Consider the following 24,128-nt stretch of genomic DNA (forward strand, 5'->3'; position numbering starts at 1 on the left):
ATAACGGCGGAGCTACTCATTACTGAGTTCATGTTTCGAAGTTGGATTTCTGTTTTGGGTGGGTTTCGTTTTTTTTTGGAGGTGTGGTCCTAAACTTTTGATCAGCTGAAAAACAGCCTGTTTCAGTTTATTCGTTATTTTCAATTAATTGAATGCTCAAAAAATGTTTTGTCTCACTCTCATTTCTTCTTGTTGCATGTTGAAGCTCTACTTAAAACCTTGTTAAGATCCAACAATGTAAAATATGATGTTTTGCCATTTTTCAAGTAGTCTTAAACTTTTAATTAGTACTGTATATATATACATATATATGTGGTATACATATTTATGATACCGTATAAATATATAATCTATGTATAGCGAGTAAAATAAAAATGTCACCATTTTTCTAGGTAAACATATTTCTAAAGGTGCCTATTGACATGAAATATTTACCACATGTTGGTAACAGCCCACATAATTCATACATAGAAAGAAAAAAACAAATAAATTCAGAAATTAAGTTGTATGTAATAAAATGGAATGAGACAGGGACAAAGTATTAACCACTTCCCGACTGCCGCATGTACATATACGTCGGCAGAATGGCACGTACAGGCACATTGGCGTACCTGTACGTCCCTGCCTAGACTTGGGTGGGGGTCCGATCGGGACCCCCCCCGCGACTTGCGGCGGTCGGGTCCCCTCGGGGAGCGATCCGGGACGACGGCGCGGCTATTTGTTTATAGCCGCTCCGTCGCGATCGCTCCCCGGAGCTGAAGAACGGGGAGAGCCGTGTGTAAACACGGCTTCCCCGTGCTTCACTGTGGCGGCGCATCGATCGGGTGATTCCCTTTATAGGGAAGACCCGATCGATGATGTCATTCCTACAGCCACACCCCCCTACACTAGTAAACACACACTAGGTGATCCCTAAATGTTACAGCGCCCCCTGTGTTTAACTCCCAAACTGCAACTGTCATTTTCACAATAAAGAATGCAATTTAAATGCATTTTTTGCTGTGAAAATGACAATGGTCCCAAAAATGTGTCAAAATTGTCCGAAGTGTCCGCCATAATGTCGCAGTCACGAAAAAAATCGCTGATCGCCGCCATTAGTAGTAAAAAAAATAAAAAAAATAAAAATGCAAAAAAACTATCCCCTATTTTGTAAACGCTATAAATTTTGCGCAAACCAACCGATAAACGATTATTGCGATTTTTTTTACCAAAAATAGGTAGAAGAATACGTATCGGCCTAAACTGAGGAAAAAAAATAAATTTATATATGTTTTTGGGGGATATTTATTACAGCAAAAAGTAAAAAATATTGCATTTTTTTCAAAATTGTCGCTCTATTTTTGTTTATAGCGCAAAAAATAAAAACCGCAGAGGTGATCAAATACCACAAAAATAAAGCTCTATTTGTGGGGAAAAAAGGACGCCAATTTTGTTTGGGAGCCACGTCGCACGACCGCGCAATTGTCTGTTAAAGCGACGCAGTCCTGAACTGTAAAAACCCCTTGGGTCTTTAGGCAGCAATATGGCAAAATAATTTGTTGGTAATGACAGCTTCAAGATGCCTACTGTATGAGGAAGCTAGTTGCATGCATTGCTGAGGTGTGATTTTGCCCATTCCTATTAAAGGGTGTTTCATTACCAAGGTGTCACACAAGAAACATCTCATGATGGGTAAAAACAAAGAGCTCCCTGAATGATCCAGTGAACACTGTTGAGGCCATAAGCCAGAAGTGAAAGAACATAATTTCACCATAAACCGGCCACGCCCAGGTGCTCCTCGCAAGATTTCTGACAAAGGAGTGAAAAGAATTATCAAAAGAGTTGTCCAAGAGCAAAGGACCATTTGTGGAGAGCTTCAGAAAGACCTGAAATTAGCAAGTACAATTGTTTCAAAGAAAACAATAAGTAATGCACTCAACCACCATGACCTGTATGCACGATCATCACATAAGTCTCCATTGCTGAAAAAAAATAACATGTTGAAGATTGTTTAAAGTTTGCTGCACAACATTTAGTCAAGCCTGTGAAATACTGGGAGAATACATCACGCCAAAAACACTATACCAGCAGTGAAGTTTGGAGGGGATACATAATGGTGTGGGGCTGTTTTTCAGCATACAGTACTAATAAATGTCATATCATTGAAGAAAGGATAAATGGAAAAATGGACCAAGACATTCTTAATAAAAATTTGCTTCCATCTACCAGGATACAGAATACATACAGAATACTTTATTAATCCCAAAGGGAAATTGAGAAATTGTTACGACACAGACACACTTAACAAAGACAACACAAGATCAGAACAATAAACTGAACAAGATGCAAAAGCACAGCAAAATTATCACCAGCCATTAATACCAAATAATACAATTAAGACTACACTACAAATAAAACATCCATACAATTAAAATACAACATAGAGTACATAACACAAATTAAAATATCAGGCAAACTACCAAATACAAATAATACACCACTTTCTCTAACACCACCCCAGATAATAACCGACACAGTACCAACATACTATAAAAACAACACAAAATCCTGATCATAAACCAGAATTAAATCTTCACCCCCGGGCCTTCACAGAAAATAATTATATATCTTGATTAGCACAGGCAAAAATGTTTCCCTGCGTCACTCTGTTGTGGTGCATTGAGGGTGTAACAATCTGTCACTGATGGTACTCTGCAGACTGACCAGCATATTGTAGACTGGGTTGGATGAGTTGTCCAAGATGGAATGTAACTTGAACAACATTTTCCTCTCCAACACTGTTGTAAGAGACTCCAATTCCAATCCAACAACATCACTGGCTTTGCGAATCAGTTTGTTGAGTCTGTTGGTGTTGGACAGCCTAAGCCTGATTCCCCAGCATGCCACTGCATACAGAAGAGAGCTGGCCACCACAGACTCATAAAACATCTTCAGCATCGTCTGGCAGATGCTTCCTCAAAAAGTAGAGGTGGCTGTTGTGCTTCCTATAGAGCACCTCAGCATTCTTGCTCCAGTCCAGCTTATTATCTATGTGCACCCCCAGATACTTGCAACTCACTACTACCTCCACATCCACTCCTCGGATAAATAATGGGATCACTGGTGGCTTCCTCTTTCTTATAAACCACAACCAGCTCATTTGTCTTTGACACATTTAGATATAGATGATTAACCTCACACCATGTGGCAAAGTTCTCCACCACAGTCCCATACCCAGTCTCTTGCCCATCCCTGATACATCCCACTACCGCAGAGTATACAGAAAACTTCTGTAGATGGCAAGACTCTGGTAGCTGAAATATGTGGTATAGACAATAAAAAGAAAGGTAGAGAGAACTGTCCCCTGTGGAACCCCAATATTGCTTATCAAGCTATCTAACACACATTCTTGCAAACACACATACTGTGGTCTTCCTGTCACAACCATGACACAAGGGAATCATCAACCTATATTTTTGCTAGCTCCTCGCCCAAAAGATCCAGCCTGATAGTATCAAAAGCATGGGAGAAGTAAAAAAACAAGGCCCTCACAGTGCTCGCTGACATATCCAGATGTGCATAAATACAATTTACGTTGAAAATTATAGCATCCTCAACCCTCAGTCTTGGCTGATTTGAAAACTGCAACGAGTCTACACATTTTATAATGAAGATGAAATGAGTATGGACATTTCAGCATGACACTGATCCCAAACACAAAGCCAAGGAGACTTTAAATTGGTTTCAAAGAAAGAAAACAATGCTGCTAGAATAGCCCAACCAATCACCTGACTTTGAATCCAATAGAAAATCTATTGTAAGATCTAAAGGTCAGAGTTCATAGAAGAGGCCAACCAAAGACTGTGTGACAGAATGGGCCAAAATCCCACTTGAGTAATGCATGCAACTAGTTTATCCATGCAGGAGGCATCTTGAAGCTGTCATTACCAAAAAAGGATTCTGTATGAAGTATTAAATACATTATAGTTAGTGTGTTAATACTTTTTCCCTGTGTCATTCAAATTTTATTACACATAGCTTTGTATGTATGGATTGCATGGGTTGTTACGACGTGGTAAAAATTTCATTTTAACAACACCTATATATATATACAGTCCTGATCAAAAGTTTAAGACCACTTGAAAAATGGCAAAAAATCATATTTTACATTGTTGGATCTTAACAAGGTTCCAAGTAGAGTTTCAACATGCAACAAGAAGAAATGAGAGTGAGACAAAACATTTTTTGAGCATTCAATTAATTGAAAATAACGAATAAACTGAAATAGGCTGTTAAGATCCAAAAATGTAAAATATGATTTTTTGCCATTTTTCAAGTGGTCTTAAACTTTTGATCAGGACTGTATATATATGTGTAGCGCCATGCCATTGAGTAGGTGCTATGTGTTAAATTCAAGTTGCCTGAGCTGTAGTTTAGCTCAGAAGGATTATGCTAAATTGTTGGTTCTGTTTCAGTTCAGCTGGGTTGCACAATTTTCCCCTTGATTGTGGGTGTCGCTTTTACCACAGGTCAAGGTTGGAAAGGCAGCAGGCTGGATGCATTGGTTATCTCTTTCCCAGAAGCAGCTCAGGGGGCGTGGTCAACCTGCTGTGCAATCTGGGGAGGGGTACTTAAGGGACAGACGCCCTGAGTTGTGTACTTTATTGAAACTATTCAAAGTGTGCAAGTGGCATAAGATTGTGGGACGGCCTGACAGCACTTATCAAGTCTGTGGCAGAGACTTTGACAAGCTTCGAACCAGCTGCTAGGCCAGTGAGAGTAGGCCTATCTGGTGGTTGCTGAAATCCAGTGTGGAGCTGAGTTAATCCTCTGGATCTAAGTTGTACCAGTGATCCGCAAAGCAAAGGTACCTAAGTCTTTCCCCATCCCTCTACCCCTTTGTTGGAGTACTTTGTTCAATAAAAACCTTGAAAGAGACTTCGTGTTTGGTGCAGACTTTCTTGTGGACAACTCAAGGCCCAAATCTAAACCAGCAGCTCCTTTGGCGGTAGTGCTCCATATATATATATATATATATATATATATATATATATATATATATATATACATATATATAAACCCAGTATCTCACAATAGTACACCTCTCACATTTTTGTAAATATTTTATTCTCTCTCTTTCATAATGACAACACTGAAGAAATTACACTTTGCTACAATGTAAAGGAGTAAGTGTTCAGTTGGTATAACAGTGTGCATTTGTCCATTAATGCCTAAACCGCTGGCAACAAAAGTGAGTACACCTCGTTTTGGATTTTGTGTGGCCACCATTATTTCCAGCACTGCCTTAACCCTCTTGGTCATGGAATTCACCTCTTCCACTCCTCCATGATGACTTAATGGAGCTGGTGGATGTTAGAGACCTTGCACTCCTCTACCTTCCATTTGAGGATGCCCCACAGATGCTCACTGAAGAACTGAAGAAATTACAATAACAAGAAATAACTCAGCACACATTAATGTCTAAACCGCTGGCAACAAAAGTGAGTACACCTCTCACCCGTTTTTCCTTCCCGGTGTCATGTGACTCGTTACTGTTATAATATATCAGGTGTGAATGGAGAGAAGGTGTGTTAAATTTGGTTTTATTGCTCTCACTCTCTCATACTGGTCACTGGATGTTCAACATTGCACTTCATGGCAAAGAACACTTTGAGGATCTGAAAAAATAATTGTTGCTCTACATAAAGATGGCCTAGGCTAAAAGAAGATTGCCAAGACCCTGAAACTGAGCTGCAGCATGGTGACTAAGACCATACAGCGGTATATCAGAACAGGTTCCACTCAGAACTGGCCTCGCCATGGTCAACCAAAGAAGTTGAGTGCATGTGCTCAGCGTCATTTCCAGAGGTTGTCTTTGGGAAATAGATGTATGAGTGCTGCCAACATTCCTACAGAGGTTGAAGGGTGGGGGGACAGTCTGTCAGTGCTCAGACCATACACTGCACACTGCATCAAATTGGTCTGCATGGCTGTCATCCCAGAAGGAAACCTCTTCTAAAGATGATGCACAATAAAGCCTGAGTTTTTCTGAAGACAAGCAGACTAAGGACATGGATTACTGGAACCATGTCCTGTGGTCTGATGAGACCAAGATAAACTTATTTGGTTCAGATGGTGTCCAGCATGTGTGGTGGTAACCAGGTGAGGAGTACAAAGACAAGTGTGTCTTGCCTACAGCCAAGCATGGTGGTGGGAGTGTCATGGTCTGGGGCTGCATGAGTGCTGCCGACACTGGTGAGCTACAGTTCATTGAGGGAACCATGAATGCCAACATGTACTGTGACTTATTGAAGCAGAGCATGATCTCCTCCCTTCGGAGACTGGGCCACAGGGTAGTATTCCAACAGCGGCTTAGACATTAATGGCTGTGTGTTAAGTTATATTGAGGGGATAACAAATCCACACTGTTATACAAGCTGTACACTCACTACTTTACATTGTAGCAAAGTGTTGTGTCTTCAGTGTTATCACATGAAAAGATATAATAAAATATTTACAAAAATGTGAGGGGTGTACTCACTTTTGTTAGATAATATATATATATATATATATATATATATATATATATATATATATATAACACACTGTAGGACACTCGGGGCCATGCTAGACTATTTTGCATCCCCCCCTCGCCATGATACGATTATATTAAAAATCATATAATTTGAAGTCCAAGCCAAAACCACTGATATATTTCCTAAAAATCACAAGAAAACAGCGCTCAGAGTAATCCAATGACAACAATCAGTTAGCAGGGGTTAAAAATACAAGATGAAATGACAGCAGCAATTATAAAAATTAGTAGTTAAAAATTCAAGAGTGAGAATACAATCAGTCCGTGCATTGAAGCTGTATTCTCTGGGCAAAATTCAATAGATGACCAAGGGCTGCTCTCCAAGAGTGAAGTCAACTCAGGCATACATGTAAAAAGAAAGACAGGAAAAAAAAGGATGACTCAGAGGCGCTTTTTTTCCTGTCTTTCTTTTTAGATATATTTCCTAACATACAGTGCCTTGCAAATAATTCACCCCCCTTGCCATTTTTCGTGTTTTTTGGCCTCAGAACCTGGAATTAACATGGATTGTTTGAGGATCTGCATCATTTAATGTACAGAACATGCCCACACCTTTGAAGATTTTTTTTTTTATTTATTGTGAAGCAAACAACAATTAGGACAAAATAACAGAACAAGTCAATGTGCATTACTATTCATCCCCCTAAAGTCAGTACTGTGTAGAGCCACCTTTTGCAGCTATCACAGCTCCAAGTCTCTTTGAATAAGTCTCAATGAGCTTTCCACATCTTACCACTGGGATTTTTGGCCATTCCTCTTTGCAAAACTGCTCAAGCTCCTTCAAGTTGGGTGTTTGCGCTTGTGAACAGCAATCTTTAAGTCTGACCACAGATTTTCTATTGAATTGAGGTCTGGGCTTTGACTAGGCCATTCCAACACATTTACATGTTTTCCCTTAAACCACTCAAGAATTGTTTTAGCCGTGTGTTTGGGGTCATTGTCCTGCTGGAAGGTGAACCTCCGTCCTAGCCTCCAATCACACACAGAATGGTACAGGTTTTTCTCAAGGTTTTTCCCTGTATTTAGCACCATCCATCTTTCCCTCAACCCCAACCAGTTTCCCAGTCCCGACTGCTGAAAAACACGGTGGGATGGTGTTCTTTGTGTGTGTTTTGGATAGCGACAGACATAGCGTTTCCTTTGATGGCCAAAAAGTAAAATTTTAGTCTCATCAGACTAGAGCACCTTTCTCCATACATTTTGGGAGTCTCCCACATGCCTTTTCGCAAATGCAAAACGTGCCATTTTGTTTTTTGCTGAAAGCAATGGCTTTCTTCTGGCCACTCTGCCATAAAGCCCAACTCTGTGGAGCGTACGGCTTATTGTCGTCCTATATACAGACACTCCAGTCTCTGCTGTGGAACTCTGTAGCTTCTCCAGGGTTACCTTAGGTCTCTGTGCTGCCTCTCTGATTAATGCCCTCCTTGCCCAGTCCGTGAGTTTTGGTGTGCGGCCGTCTCTTGGCAGGTTTGCTGTTGTGCCATGTTCTTTCCATTTGGTTATGATAGATTTGTTGTTGTGTGTATGTAATGACAGATCATGGGACACTTATGCCACGTACACACAATCATTTTTCAGCATGAAAATAAAATTTGTTTTTCAACATGTCGAAAAAAACGACGTTTTCCCAACATCATTAAATCGATGTTGCCTACACACCATCGTTTTACAAAAAATTATCTAGCAAAGCACGGTGACATACAACACGTACGATGGCACTATAAAGGGGAAGTTCCATTGGCTTTTGGGCAGCTTTAGCTGATTCTGTGTTAGTAAAAGACTTTTTTTGTCTGTTACATCGTGATGAATGTGCTTACTCCATTATGAACGGTAGTTTTACCAGAACGAGCGCTCCCATCTCATAACTTGCTTCTGAGCATGCGTGGGTTTTTTACGTAGTTTTAGCCCACACACGATCATTTTTTAAAACAACGTTAAAAAATGAAGCATGTTCGAATTTTTTTTTTTACGTTTTTCAGAACCTGAAAAATGATGTGAAGCCCACACTCGATCATTTTAAATGACATTTTTGAAAAACAATGTTTTTTTCATGCTGAAAAATGATCGTGTGTACGCGGCATTAGATTGCACACAGGTGGACATCATTTTACTAATTATGTGACTTCTGAAGGTAATTGGTTGTACCAGAGCTTTTTTATGGGCTTCATAACAAACATACGCACGTGCCAATTATGCCAATTTCATACATATAGGGCCAGATTCACGTAGAATCGCGGCGGCAAGTTTTCATCGCAAGTGCCTGATTCACAAAGCACTTGCGATGAAAACAAGTTGCACTTGCAAGACGGGCCAATTCAAATGGGCGTGTGCCATTTAAATTAGGCGCGCTCCCGCGCCGGACCTACTGCGCATGCTCAGTTTCGCAATTCCCGCCGTGACGTCATTTTTTCGAACGGCGACGCGCGTAACATACTTCCGTATTTCCGGACGTGTTACGCAAACGGGAACGACGGCCATACTTTAGACAGCAATACGATTGCTGACTAAAGTTAGGGCAGGTCAAATAACGACTAAAATTGCGACGGGAAACTTGACTACGGACGACGTAGCGAACGCAAAAATCCGTTGTGGATCCGCCGTAACTGCTAACTTGCATACCCGACGCTGGTTTACGACGCAAACTCCACCCAGTGGCGGCCGCGGTATTGCATCCTAAGATCCGACAGTGTAAAACAATTACACCTGTCGGATCTTATGGATAGCTATGCGTAACTGATTCTATGAATCAGTCGCATAGATAGAAACAGAGATACAACGGCGTATCAGGAGATACGACAGCGTATCAGGAGATACGCCGTCGTATCTCTTTGGTGAATCTGGCCCATAATACATATAATTCAGATTTAAAAAAAACAACTAAAGGCTGTAATGTGACAAAATGGGTAAAAAGCCAAAGGGAGGGGGGGGGGGTTGAATACTTTTGAAAGGTACTGTATCTGCAAATGCAGCTTGTGCAGGAATGCTTTCTTATATTCTTGCCAACATTAGCAATGTGTGGAGACTGACTGGGAAGCTGGGAGGAAGTGATGTTGGGGGTGGGTGAGGCAGTATAAGGGGTAGGTAAGGCAGTATAGGGGGTTTGATATGGCAGTATGAGGAGTAGGTGAGGCTGTATAGGGGGTGGGTGAGGAAGTAGGAGGGTTAGGTGAGGTGGTGGGGGGTGAGGTGGGAAGATATGTTTACAGGTAACAGAAGCAGGATATTTGGCTCACCTGAGTCCCTCATTGGCGTTGGTCAACCTGGAACATCTCTGCAGAGCCTACCCTGAGTCCCAGTTCCCTGCCTGCAGTAATGTCACTCCCTTGCCAGGTAGTGCTTGTGCTTGCCCAGCCTCCTTCTCTGAATGCCATGGCTTGAGGCGGGACAAGCACATTATTTGGTTAGAACCGCCTTTGTCCTAGCAGACAATTATGTGCTTGCCCTGCCTCCAGGACCCGACTTTCAGAGAAGAGGGGGGTAAAAATGGAGGAGGGGGAAGTCTGGGGACCACACGGTCACTGCTGCTGCTGTGGCTCCATGCAGCAGCAGGGACTAACTGGGCACTTGGGCAGGGTGTCCTGGGGAGGTTCAGACCCACCCCAACACCCCCTTTATCTACACCCCTGCAGTAGAGGTTAGGAAAACCAGCGGCAGTTCAGAACATTTTTTTTACCTTAATACATTCCCTGCATTAAGGTAAAAAATGTCCCAGTGATAGTATCACCCTCTCACCCCCTGTATACCTGAGTCCCATCTCAATGCAGCTCTGTCCCCATCTGATTGCCACTGGTCTCTATCCTTACAGGACATAGAGACAGCAGTAGGAGCCATTGGCTCCCACTGCAGGTTCACTGCATTTTCCCAGGAGAATAATTTTCCACATTTAAAAAGCATATGCACTGGCTAGATACACATGTGCACATGTAGTATAAGCGTCTTAAATACTTAGTATAACAATTACCTTACATCTAGCCCTTGTTAATGTCACACTTATTGCACAATTGCCATATAGTCATCAGAATCAATGACTTTCCAAATTCACAAGTGTGAAGCTGAACAAAATTATACATTGAAAATTAAATAATGCCCAATAAAGACCTGTCATGCATAGTGCAGAACTACAAATATAGCATCAGGAGAGTTTATTTTATTCTACTTTTAATTGAAAAATGTCAAACTACATAAAATATAGGTAATTGTCATGTCGCCTTTGTTATTCAACCAGTATTAAATACAGTGCTGTCATAAGATCCCCCCAGGGAGACCTTTTCTGAAAATTTGCTCGGTACTTGAAACTTTTTTCTGGCTAAGAAGCTTCTTTTTTTTTTGGAGCCCAAGGCTAATGAGTGAGGAAGGGGAGGATTTTTTAATCCATTAAAGACCATGTTCAGAACACACTGAAGTTTCAACGCATACATTGTAGTTGAGAGCAATATTTATTCCTATGCATACCCACATTAACTGGTTTTCCCCTCCTGGAGGGCAAGGGAAATGTCAAAAGGTATAGTTATTGCTGGCAATGGCACTGGTATTTTGGAATGTGTTCCCCTTTTTCTATCAAGGCACCATCCTAGCAATGCTAAAAGACATGCAGGAAAAACTCATTATTGGCTATGTGGAGCTGATGTTTTACTTGTGTGCAGTCCTAGATTGCAGTTACAGTTCAGATGCAATCATTCCGAAAGTAAATAACTAACTTTTATAGTTGCCTAAACCTGTGATGGCAGCTCGCAAAGAAGTACAGGGGAGAAAGGGGCAGAATCTGTATTTTTTAAGATTATTAGTATCTATGGGTAAAAATAAAAGACTATAAAATAGCTTAAAGCTGAGCTCCACCCAAAATGGGAAGCTCCGCTTATTTGCCTCCTGTCGCCCCCCACCCCTCTGCACTGCCACATTTGGAACCTTTCTGAGAGCGGCTACTTAGTTTTAATAAGTACCCACTCCCACTTTGTGCTGACTTTGCCGTGGCGAACTCATCCAGAAGTTTCCCCCCCCCCCCCCCCTCTTCCTGCCCTAGCCGCCTGGCCATTCACAAAGTGCAGCGCTCTTTGTGCATGCACAGTAGGGAACAGGCTTTGAAGCAACAAGGCTTCACTGTTGGTTTCCCTTACCAGAGATGGCAGCGGCAACACCCGAGAGCTGATTAAGAAATCTGCTTGGGTGATGGCTGGAACCCGCTGGGTTCCAGCCATCACCCAAGTAGGTGGTAGGTGGTAGGTGTCCTAACATTAAAAGTGAGCAGCTACAGTATTTGTAGCTGCTGACTTTCAATTTCTGCTGAAGGAGACTTGAGCTACTGTATATAAATACATTCATCATTTAAAATCATTTTTCAGGACTCTGCGAACCTAAAACTGCATTATAGTTTAATTATACATATTAGACTTCTGGCACTTAAAAATATACTAATCAGGTCAAGGGGCATTATATTCATTGTATAATCTATTCCTATTTCTTCCTCTATGTGATTATAACATTCATCCAAAAAAAGAATATAAAAAATGAATTGCTTATTCATTAATTTTACCCATGCACGAATGCCAATCAATACCTACTCAAACCTTTCCGCAATGAACTTCCACATGAACACACACATGTTCAGATGTATGCAAGGCCATGATTATTATGTCCACTGTGACCAGATAACAGTGGTACCAAATGGATGTAGATTTAGCTCAGGTGAAGCCACCACTGAATCCAAATCAGATCTGTAAAAACGGATGATATACTTATGCATGCAAGATTTGAAAACCTCACTGCATTAAAATAAGTGGAGCAGGCAGCAGCTTGATTACATTTACAACTGTTTTTTTGTCAGCTAAGGTATAAAACACTTTCTAACACACTACACTATTTATTTAAAAATGATTTTCTGGACCAGTGGATCCAGTTCTATGTCCTGCTTTACAAATCAGTTTATTCACTATAGATCACAGTCATTGGTTGAAGTGGTAATTTGTCCTTTCATTCCCAAAACCATGGGTCTCCAAATAATCATTGCTCGTGACCAGAGTCAGCAAGTAAATGGACAATAGACAAATATGTCGGGCACTGAGCATATGGTGAACAGTCACATTGTTGCAAAGTAGATACTATCTTTAGACATGTTTAAACTATATGCAAATAAAGGTATCTAAGTTATGATAATGCAACACACAGCCATAAATATGAAATATCGCACTGGTGCATTATAGACATGGGCGGCGTCAATAAATTTGTTTTGTTTCGTTCCATTCCATATTGGCCGAAAATTCGTAATTTGTGTCGAATTCATGAGCAGAGCAGGGGCACAGCCCAAGAGAAAGTCAGCACAGCACAGGGATGGTGGAAGCCCCTCATAATGAGCATAATGAGTCCACGATGACAGCCATTGGATTGAATGCGAATTTTCGTAGAATGTTCGTTAACTTTATTATGAGGGGCTCCCACCATCCCTGTGCTGCGCTGACTTTGTAAAATTCGGGAAGCATAGCAATTCGGATTTCGGATGCTTCTGAATGTGCAAATTTTCGGAAATCCGTACGAATCCGTACGAATTTTTGATTTGTACAAAACAAACCGCACATGTCTAGTGCATTAATGGGTGGGCAATATGTGTAGCAGAGGAGTGTGGAGCATATGCCAGGAGTCAATATATGCAGTCAGATAATATGCAGAAGTTAGTGTGTGGCAGAGAGGAGTGCAGAGGGTATTTCTGGGGGGTATTTATGAGCAGGGGAAGAGTGCAGAGAGTGTTACGGGGGGGGGGGGGTGCCGGAGAGGAGTACAGAGTGATTAACAATGGTCAGTATGTGCAGGAAAGTAGTGTAAAGGGTATAGCAGTTGGCACTTTTTGCAATAGAGAAGTCTGGAGGTATAACAGGTGACATGATGAACCTTCAAACTGTGTATCTGGGCTCTGTGTGCAATCTAATTTTTTCCGTTAAATGTCTTATTTGGCTTTTATCCTCACACCTCCTAAGGATCACAACATTTCCTGCCCGTCACACTAAATAACCAGTAGTATCTAAGTATATGAAAACAGATCCATGCTCTGCTCTAGATAATTGTCCATACAGTTACTTAAAGTGATTCTAAACAACCAACTTGTAAAACAACCCATTCAGTTTAAAATAGAAATGAAAGACAAAATATTTGTGTATAGATATAAAAATACATTATAAATACCTTTTTTATAAGTGATCACAATCCTTTTGTTCTCAGCTCCATAAAAGCTAGAGGCAGAGAAGCCGCAGTACACTGAGCTTCCCAGTGAATGGCTGTGCGGCATGGGGGTGTCAGGACAGGTCTGATCATTGGACGAGAGCACTCTGATTTCCCATCATAGCTAGAGAACTGATCACATGGTGTTCTCCTGCCTAGTGTGGCCAGTTTGTATTAGGAAAGCAGTGGGACTGGCAGGAACACCAATAATTGAACATGAAGGAAGCATTTAAAGAGAACAGGATACTTTCTCATGCAAGTACATGCTAAAGCAAGCACATCTCAGAAATATGAAGTGTTGGAGTAACTAACACTTCAATATGCTAATTTAATATGCCAATTCTCAGTTCGTTTCATCCACACATTGGTCCTAACATAAGCTAATCTACTGATGCATTTCACTCACCTTGGTGTTTTACTACTTTTTTTTAACTGAAGGTTAATAAATATCAACAGTTTTAATATGGGTAGAGGGAGGAAAGGTACGTAATGTTTTATGTATGTATCAGTATTATACCGGGTAAATGTAACAATGTAAATATAACAGTGTTTGAGATTAAAGATATTTTGACAAGAGACATTCATTGGGTACTGTTATCTTTGGTTGTGGCTGAATGCATTACTGGAGACATTGTGTTACAGTAGGTACCAGCCCTTCCTTTGCATGGTTAATTGTCTAATACATGTATAAGATCCTTTCTTCGTTCTATTAGCTCTTTATTCTATGGCTAAGCTATTTTTGAGCGAAAAGCATTGGGTAAGGATGAGCTTAAGTGGATTTCCAGTGTACCATGGATTTTTTTTTAATACAAATACTTAATTATTGATTAGGAGTACAGCTTTTGTCTTCTGTTTGGCTATGGGTAACCAAGGTGAGCTGGGGACAACACCCAAGATTAAGCAACTGTGAGGGAGAATACCTGGAGTGAAGCATCAACCCGTTTTCATACAGTATGTGATGAGTATTCTGTTTAAATGTTCCTGCTCAATAGTCCTTAACAAATCTAGAGAGTTATTATGATAATAGATGTGATCATAGGACGCTTAACAAAACCAGTGCTGATTCTGTAAGCTGGATGGACATTTCCATGGTGTAGATCAGGGGTGTTAAACTCAATTTCATTGTGGGCTGCATCAGCATTATGATTGTCCTCAAAAGGGTTGGTCGTATCTGTAAGATTAGATGTCCAGCGCATCCCCTCCCCTTACATTAGATGTCAAGAGCCCCCCCACCATCAGAAGTTGAGTCCCCCACTCTCCCTTCTCACATTACAGTGCACCCTTTCTTTATGCTGCTACTGAGAAGGTAAGGGTCTGGAGTAGGACCAGAGGAGGGCTGGAGGAGAGGTGCAAGGGCCACATGAAATGGCCTGGAGGGCCGGATTCGGCCCGCGGGCCTTGTGTTTGACACCTGTGGCATAGATAGTAGGCAACAGAGCAAGAAATCAATACATTTATATATACTTCCAATCTTAATTTATTATTGTGTATGGTACTGGGGTTATGGCATTAAGACAAGAGGAATGATACTGCTTGTTTATGGCAGACTAAGCCAGAAGGACTTCCCATTACCTCACTGAATCAGGAAATGAAAATGATTGTAGCCATGTATGGAAGTTGATTTCCCTCATCATACATTTGAATTAGATTCCTTTTGGGGAAAACATCCAAGGGAATCCAAGCGGTTAAGTTAGTTCAAGCTTATAATATGATATTAATAGTTATATGCCCAGTGCAGCTATTATTATTTTTCCGATAGTGGAAATGTAGAGACTATTGAACTTTAAATAGCAGAGAATTCTACTGGTGACTTAAGATCATTAAGACTGTTTGACAGAGATACAACATGGGTTCCTGTGAGGAGACAAGTTTTTAATAATGAGATAGCATATGATAACGAAACCTGCACTCCTGTTGTTCAACCATTTACAGAGATTGCTGTTCCAAGTAAACTAGATTGTAATGGGATGTAGCTGCCTCGTTAAAGTATTTGCCAGGAAATAAAATCCTTTGTGGACTTATAATAAAAAATCCCCCCTTTTAATTTAAAAAAAGAGTGGCTTAGGGAAAAATGCATGTCGATTTTAGATGAGACCACTTTGAAGCTGATGGGAATGATTATCAGATATACACACAGTATTGGAAGAAATCCATGAACATATGATATTCCAAAAATAACACATATGAAGAGATCGTATTATTATATTATCTAAATAGATCTAAATTGTCAAGAAATAAACAGGATTATAAACAGGAACAAAGGAAGGTATAATCATGACCATCAACTCTGATTCAGCAAAGAAATTACAAAAAGCACACAAAAAAAAACAACCTAATGTTTTAATTTTAAAAGGATGTTCCACACCAACATCAGGTGTGGTTTTCTCTCATACTGAGGGTGAGATATTAGTAGTGTCTGATTATATGACAATTCTCAACTGTGTTACTTTATCTGAAGATTTGAAACATTGGCGGAACATTGGACAAGCACTGGTTGTTCAAAAGTTGGGACTGAGCGGGATGTACCCAATTTAGGAAACCTCAGTACAAGCATTGAGTGTTTTTGAATCCTTACAGATAAAGCCTGAGAGTTTAGGTATGGAGGTAGCCCCGAGTCCCCCAAAAGTAGTGCTTAAACACAAGTTTATGATAGGCTTAACCTATGAATGGGATGTATCAGGTAATTTCTTATTTTTATAATGGTTATGATTAATATAATAATTTTACAAAAATATTATCATTGGTATTATGGGTATGATAACTTTTCATAAGTATTGAGTACTGCAAAATTGTTGGAAATTATTTTAAATAAGTTACCCTCCTATTTACTGTATTTTTTCTTTAATTGAAACTCTACATAAGGTAGCCCATTGTTTTTATGGGTAATCACAGATAAAGCCTGAGAGTTTAGGTATGGATTGATTGATTGATTGATTGATTGATTTAATGGATTTATAATGCGCCAAATACTGACCCGTCAGGGCAGTGTCTAAGCGCAGAAAACATAACTGTAAATATCCCCAAGTCCCCCAAAAGTAAAGATTAAACACAAGTTTATGATAGGCTTAACCTATGAATTGAATGTATCAAGTAATTTCTTTTTTTTATTATGGTTATGATTAATATAAGAATTTGACAAAAATATTATCATGGGTATTATGGGTATGATCACTTTTCATAAGTATTAAGTACTGCAAAATTGTTGGAAATTCTTTTAAATTAGTTACCCTCCTATTTACTGTAATTTTTCTTTAATTGAAACTCTACATAAGGTAGCCCATTGTTTTTATGGGTAATTACAGATAAAGCCTGAGAGTTTAGGTATGGAGGTAGCCCCAAGTCCCCCAAAAGTAAAGATTAAACACAAGTTTATGATAGGCTTAACCTATGAATTGAATGTATCAAGTAATTTCTTATTTTTATGATGGTTATGATTAATATAAGAATTTGACAAAAATATTATCATTGGTATTATGGGTATGATAACTTTTCATAAGTATTGAATACTGCAAAATTGTTGGAAATTCTTTTAAATTAGTTACCCTCCTATTTACTGTATTTTTTCTTTAATTGAAACTCTACATAAGGTAGCCCATTGTTTTTATGGGTAATCACAGATAAAGCCGGAGAGTTTAGGTATGGAGGTAGCCCCGAGTCCCCCAAAAGTAGAGATTAAACACAAGTATATGATAGGCTTAACCTATGAATGGGGTGTATCAGGTAATTTCTTATTTTTATGATAGCTATGATTAATATAATAATTTTATAGAAATTGTATTATGGGTATTATCACAGTATTAAGTACTGCTAAATTGTTGGAAATTCTTCTAAATGAGTTACCCTCTTATTTACTGTATTTTTTTTTTAATTGAAACTCTACATGAGGTAGCCAATTGTTCTTATGGGTGATCAGACAGGTGAATGTGAAAAGTTGCATAGCCCACACGCCCATTCAAGAGATCAACGTATAGTAAAAAAGGCCAGGCACCCACTTCCAGCGGACTAAATAAATCAGGCCCAGTGAGTACTAGCCATATTCCCTTTCATTCCAAAATAATTTCTATATAATTAGAAATCAGCACCACTGTTACTTACAGAGCATATAACTAAGTTTTGTTTGTTGTTTTTTTCCTTTAAATTAAAAATTACAATCACGATGAGGACCGAAAAAGAACAACCAATGAAGCTGGCGATTCAATGTGGTCTGTTGCATTTACAAAATATTCAGCAAATTCTTATAAAGTAAATAATAAAAAAAAATCTGTTGTTTTTAACTGTCGAAAATGTAATTTAAAGTAGGCATCTGAAATTCCTACAGGTGTCAGGATTATTAAACAAAATTTCTGCTGTGTATGGTCTTAATTGCCCTTGGTCAATGGTGCCTGAATACAGCTCTAGCTTGGAGCTTTCCTATTCCACAAAGCAATGGGACTACTGCTGATGCTTCTAACAAAAACCAACAAGCATGCTTTAAACTGCAAGCTACATTCTTGTTGGGAGAAAGCAAGTTATGATTTTCTTAAGATACTTTTTTAAATTGAAATATCTTAAGGGCGATTTGCTAAAGAAGTGATTTTTATTTACTAAATATTTACATCTAAGTTTAAATCATGTATATGTTGATAATACAAGCACTTTGCATTTTAATGGAAACTAAACACTGGACTGGATTGAGTAAACACTGTGGTCTTTACTAAATCAACCACTGTTTTTCTTTGATTATACATACCTAAAAAAGATCTTTTTGGATTATACTGTTCCTTTAGACCTGACATGCAGTGGTTCACTAGGTAAAATGTTTTACCAGGCCTATTTGTGTACTGTATAGATTAACATTTCATTGTAATTATAGATAATTGTGGGCAAAACTACTTTAAATTATTATCTGCATGCAGCTTTCTGATAGTCAAAGATCTATAAAGAAGAGCCAAAACCAGAGATTTTATAATGCTGATTATATAGCAGTAGCAATATTTGCATATTCCCATTTATTTCTATTTACCTCACTACCTTGCTGTGGATCAGAAGGCACAAATGATTCAGTAAGTGGGGCTAAATCGCTCTCTATTTATACAACAAGTTGCCATCATGTTGTTTTAATAAAATTATTTGTAATGTGTGTTATTGCGGTAATTATCGTACATGTTAATTATGTGAACCCACTCTTGTCTGTGAGTGTTCCTTTTATCAAGGGTGAAACATATAAAGCATCAACACAACATTATAGTACACAAAATCATTGGCTACTCCCCACCAGCTACATTATTAATTTGTATAGTTCTATTTTAAAAAGATGAAAACTCACCTCCAATGTCAGGTCTCAGCTTCTTGTCATATTCTTTCAGCAACTTGTTGAGTATAAGTGTAGCATCCGTGTCTTGTGTTTTTGGAGCCAGTACCCATTTTTGGTTTATTGTTAAATCTTCATACTCATCATCATCGATCTTCCTAGAGCTGCAGTAAAAAAAAACTGTTTACTGATGCATCCTTTAATATACCATTTTTTTTTGCAACATCTGTTATGTTAGTGGATGTCTGCACTCCGCTTTAAATGTACATTTAAAGCAATAAACATCCATATGCTTTTGAAGAAAGCAACAGATACTTACAAATTGCAGCAAAACAGCGTTGTTTCTAGAATATGCCTTCAGTATAAGTAGACTTATTGTTCTTCACGGTGCTGTGCAATTACATATGATCTACTCTATCATAAAACACTGTAGTAATGATTCAAATAGCATTACATAACTTTTTATTGAAACGATTTGTGTAGGCAAATACTGAGAAATGCAATGCAACAACAAAAAAGTAATTACTACACCAATAATATTAAGTAATGTTAAATGGATCACACATTATACTAACTGCATATAAATTGTATGCTTTGCTTTTGAAAGTCAGAACCAACAGCTTTTTAGATGTCCTTTCTTTGTAATAAACTGTTCTAGTTCCATTAAATGAATATTCCTATACTTAGGAAAATACTGCAACTGAGATGTGACTATACTATGCTAATGATTATTGTTTCAATTTTGCCTGCAGGCCTTGACATTTACTACTGTTATTCTGTCACCCATAGTTTGCCACACGCAGATTCCTTTTTTTGTGAAATTAAACACTAAAAAAATGTATCTACATGGGGCTTATAAGAATTATAACATTATATAACTGAACTTGGGGTAATAAATATGTGTAGTTATAGGTTCCATGACATGAAACTTCCCGCCTTACAAGATTTGTGAAGCCCAATATCCCAGCAATGAATAAGACAAGAGCAAGGATAAGCCATTACATTGACAATGCTCTTAGGCATTACTAAATGTAATGGAGCTCAGCTGGAACAGAGAAGTTGACCAGTCTATGTTAAAGAATTAATACCCTTGTCATAGGCTTTACAAGAAAAATGTATTACAGAGGCTAAGACTCAGCCAGACACAGACACCATACTTCTTGTCTGATATTATTCATTGGCAGTCACACTGTCTTACTAAGTCACTAAGTTTCAAGGGGAAACATGGAGATTAAATGGTAGCTACTTTCTGCACTTTGAACCTCAGGATGGTCCACTGTTTTCAAGAGGTATGGTGGTACTTTTTATCTTACTTAACCCTTCCATTTTCATTAGGTTTGTTTCCATTTTATATATATATATATATATATATATATATATTTGTGTGTGTGTGTGTTTATTAATATTGTAGTGATGTACCAATTATATTACAAACTACAACTCTTGTAATGAGTTTTAGGAAGGATTCTAGCAGAAGCCTATACTCCATTTTTTATAGCTGAAGAGTGAAACCTTGGTTTGAGAACATAATTCGTTCCAGAAACATGCTTGTAATCCAAAGCACTTGTATATCAAAGCATTTTTTACAGGGTATACAAGAGAAGATTTGCACCTCTATGTGTAGCAATAAGTTGCTAAATGTTGTATCTTCATTAAATGTAACCATATTGCTACACTTAGAGGCTCCTCTCTTCTTTTTTATACTCAGTTGTGACATGACGCTACTCTTATATCAAGACATTGCTTGTATATCAAGGCAACATTTATTAAAACATTTTGCTTGTCTTGCAAAACGCTCTCAAACCAAGTTACTCTCAAACCAAGGTTTTACTGTATGTATTTTAATATATATATATATATATATATATATATATATATATATATATATATATATATATATATATATATACGTGTGTGTATGTTTATTAATATTGTAATGTACCAATTCCCTTACAGACTACAACTCTTGTAATGAGTTTTAAGAAGGATTCTAGCAGAAGCCTATACTCGACTTGTATAGATGTACTCCATTTTTCAATTACAGTAGCATTATCTGCATCACAGAGGATAAACAACATTGCTAGTAGTGGCAAATGCAGCCCCTGCACAAATAAGTAGCATTAGGCAAAAAAAAAAAAAAAAAAAAGAAGATAATTTAAGAGCCAGCAGTAGGTAGTAATGCATGGCAACTAACCACAAAGTGAATAACTCAGAGTGGGCAGACCAATAAAAGCTGCACTCTTTATATAATGTGTGTTGTGGGCTTTTTCACTGCTTTTTGTGCTGTATGTAATATAAAAAAGCCCACGTCTTACAGCTAAAATGTCTTTTTAGTTTACTGGCTCAGTTCCAACAAAAGAAGAAAAATGTTACTGCCAACAGTGAAAATGGAGTGTCTTCTTTATAAAACATAGTATTGCCACCCTCGCAATTACAAATCAGAGGGAAAGCAGTGCTTGATTGCTAAATGCATATCATTCACCAAAGTTAGCCATAAAGAAGTGCAAATAATAATACTCAAACAGGTAGCTGTTCTATTGGATGTAGTTTGCACATTACAACAGTATTCCAAATCATTGCCCTTTGCTAGACTGTCTGTTCAAAGCAGAGGTATTTTATAAAGCAATAAACTAAAAGATCAACTGCCTTTGAGAAGAGACAGCAGCACACATACTGTAATAGCATCAGTTGGCTCAGTTCAATTTCCTCACTAATATGAGGACAATCAATCACTTTCATCAGGACTCTGTGAACAAGCAATATTTTAAACAAGCAAAACTGAAGGCACTGGCTCCTGCTCTGACAGTGCAACACAGTCAAGACATAAAGCACATCATGATAATAAATGTTGATTTATTTATTTCTTTTTTCACTTACCAGGCTTGGAAAACCGTCAGTAACAGGAAAAGCACTAGGAGCTTAGTAGACATGACTGCAAGCAGCGTTGCCATGTACACTGTACAAAATATAATAGTATGCAGTGAACCCACAGTGATGCAAGTAAAAAATCCAGTGTCTCTTTGTTCCTCCTGGACTGTAACTTAGGGTTGCCTTTACTTTGTAGGTTGCCAGTGCAATGCTTCCAGATGCAAAGGCTCCTTAGACGTTCTTGTAATTACACTCAGCTGGACTCTGCCTGTCCTCTTCTTCTTGTAGTATGTAGGAGAGATTCTAAAATGCGATCCAAAAGCAACAAGAGGCAAAAGGCACAGTGATTGAAGCACACCTATATCCAGAGAGTAAGAATGTCAGTCCCAGCAGGCAGCAGAGCAATAGACTGTCTTGACTGCGAGCAGAGACTGGATTGCAACTGGAGGAGGTCTGAGATCCACAAGCACCATATTCCTCCTGATCCCAGCCAGGAATCTACCTGAAACATAGGCACCTAATGTGCTGTCACCAGTGGAATCTGTTATCTCAGTCAGTACATTACTGCCCATGTGATCCAGTCTTACAACACTTGCTTTTTCTTGTGCTTAGGAAATAGTCCTTAAAAACTGAGGCGGAGTGAAGGAGTCTGAGAAGCATGATCATTGCCAGAGATGCAGGAGCGAGCACAAGTTGACAGACGTAACTCAGCCACAATGACAGCCATGAGATGGTCATAGTCCAGAGGCTGGGGAAGGTACGGTCATCTGCCCATTGGCAAGAGCAAAGCTACATCGCTGCCTTCTGCATCTGAGATGTAATGCTACCAACAATGCGATCACACGATCAGCTTGTTAAATAGGAAACTTCATTCCCTTCCCATAAACGCAGCATAGGCACAGAGAAGTCAGCTCAAATATTTCCTCAACTGCCAACAGCAAAGTTCATTACAGTGTCAGCCCCATCATTGCAAGATGACAGTAACCAATGGCAGTTAGTAATGAGTTAATGGCAGTGACAGTTGTCGGTAGAGGATCTGGGCAATGATTGGCTAGCAACTCACGTTCCTAGTGCACAATGAGGGGGATTTACTAAGAGTGGAGAATCTGGAGCAGCTGTTCTTTGCAACCAATCGGCTTTTAGCTTTTATTTTTAAAGTGTAAATGAACACGCTGAAGATAGAAACTGATTGGTTACTATACACATTTGCTCCGGATTACCCTTAAGGGTTAAAAAAAAAGATCATGGATACTTTGAGCAGTGCAGCAATGTAGAATATCCCATAACAACCAATGTCATATCGCCTAGGTTTAGTATCAGTAAAGACAATAAAAGATTGGTAGCTATGTGTTGCATGCACGCTGTCTTTAATACATTCTCCCAATCGTCTAAATCTTTTCTCAATGTTAGTGAGGATGAAAAGAAGCTCATGAACACTTTAATCAATGCAAACAGTCATGTAGAATACCCCATAGTAACCAATAATATTTAATATGCCATATCTTAATTATAGAAAAGACTATGAAAGATGATCGCTAATTGGTCACTATGAATTGTCCCTCTTAAATGATAACAACCATAGATCTTTCCCAGACAGCGTTAGTGAGGTTGAAACGAAGATCAGGAACACTTTGATCAGTGATAATATTCCATAGCAACCAATCAGATTTAATTCCCCGTATTGTAGTAAAGACGATAAAAGACAATCTCTGACTGGACACTATGAATTGTCCCTCTTAAATAATCCCAACCATAGAGCTTTCTCAGACAGTTTTGGTGAGGTTGCAAAGAAGGTTATAGACACTCTGACAAGTGCAAAACGTTATGCAGAATATCCCCATAGCAACCAATCAGATTTATTATCCCGAATCTTAAGCACAGTGAAGACAATGAAAGATGATCGCTGACTGGTCACTATGAAATGTCCCTCTTGTATAATCCCAACCATAGATCTTTCTCAGACAGCGTTAATGAAAGCGTTAGTTTGGAAAAAAGATCATGGGGTTTCTGACCAATGCAAACAGTTATGTAGAATATCTCATAGCAAGCATATTTAATATCCCATATCCTAAGCACAATAAAGACAATGAAAGATGATCACAGACAGGTCACTATGAATAGTCCTTCTTAAATAATCCCAACCATAGATCTTCGTCAGGTAACGTTTGTGGTTGAAAGGAAGATCATGGA

The 24,128-nt window shown here is 38.8% G+C and overlaps 1 protein-coding gene across 1 annotated transcript in view; it reads right to left on the reverse strand.

Moving 5' to 3' along the window:
- Positions 1-23,015, reverse strand: part of LOC120928259 (gamma-aminobutyric acid receptor subunit gamma-3-like) — a 203,119-nt gene extending 180,104 nt beyond the window's left edge. Inside the window, exons 1-2 of the mRNA XM_040339362.1 lie at positions 21,948-23,015; positions 19,086-19,234 (exon numbers count right to left, since the gene is read on the reverse strand). Of these exons, the coding sequence (XP_040195296.1) occupies positions 19,086-19,234; positions 21,948-22,021 (223 nt within the window). The 5' untranslated portion in view covers positions 22,022-23,015. The remainder of the gene's footprint in view (positions 1-19,085; positions 19,235-21,947) is intronic.
- Between the last annotated feature and the right edge of the window lie 1,113 nt (positions 23,016-24,128).

Source organism: Rana temporaria, chromosome 2 (assembly GCF_905171775.1).
Source record: "Rana temporaria chromosome 2, aRanTem1.1, whole genome shotgun sequence".
Classification (NCBI taxonomy): Eukaryota; Metazoa; Chordata; class Amphibia; order Anura; family Ranidae; genus Rana; species Rana temporaria.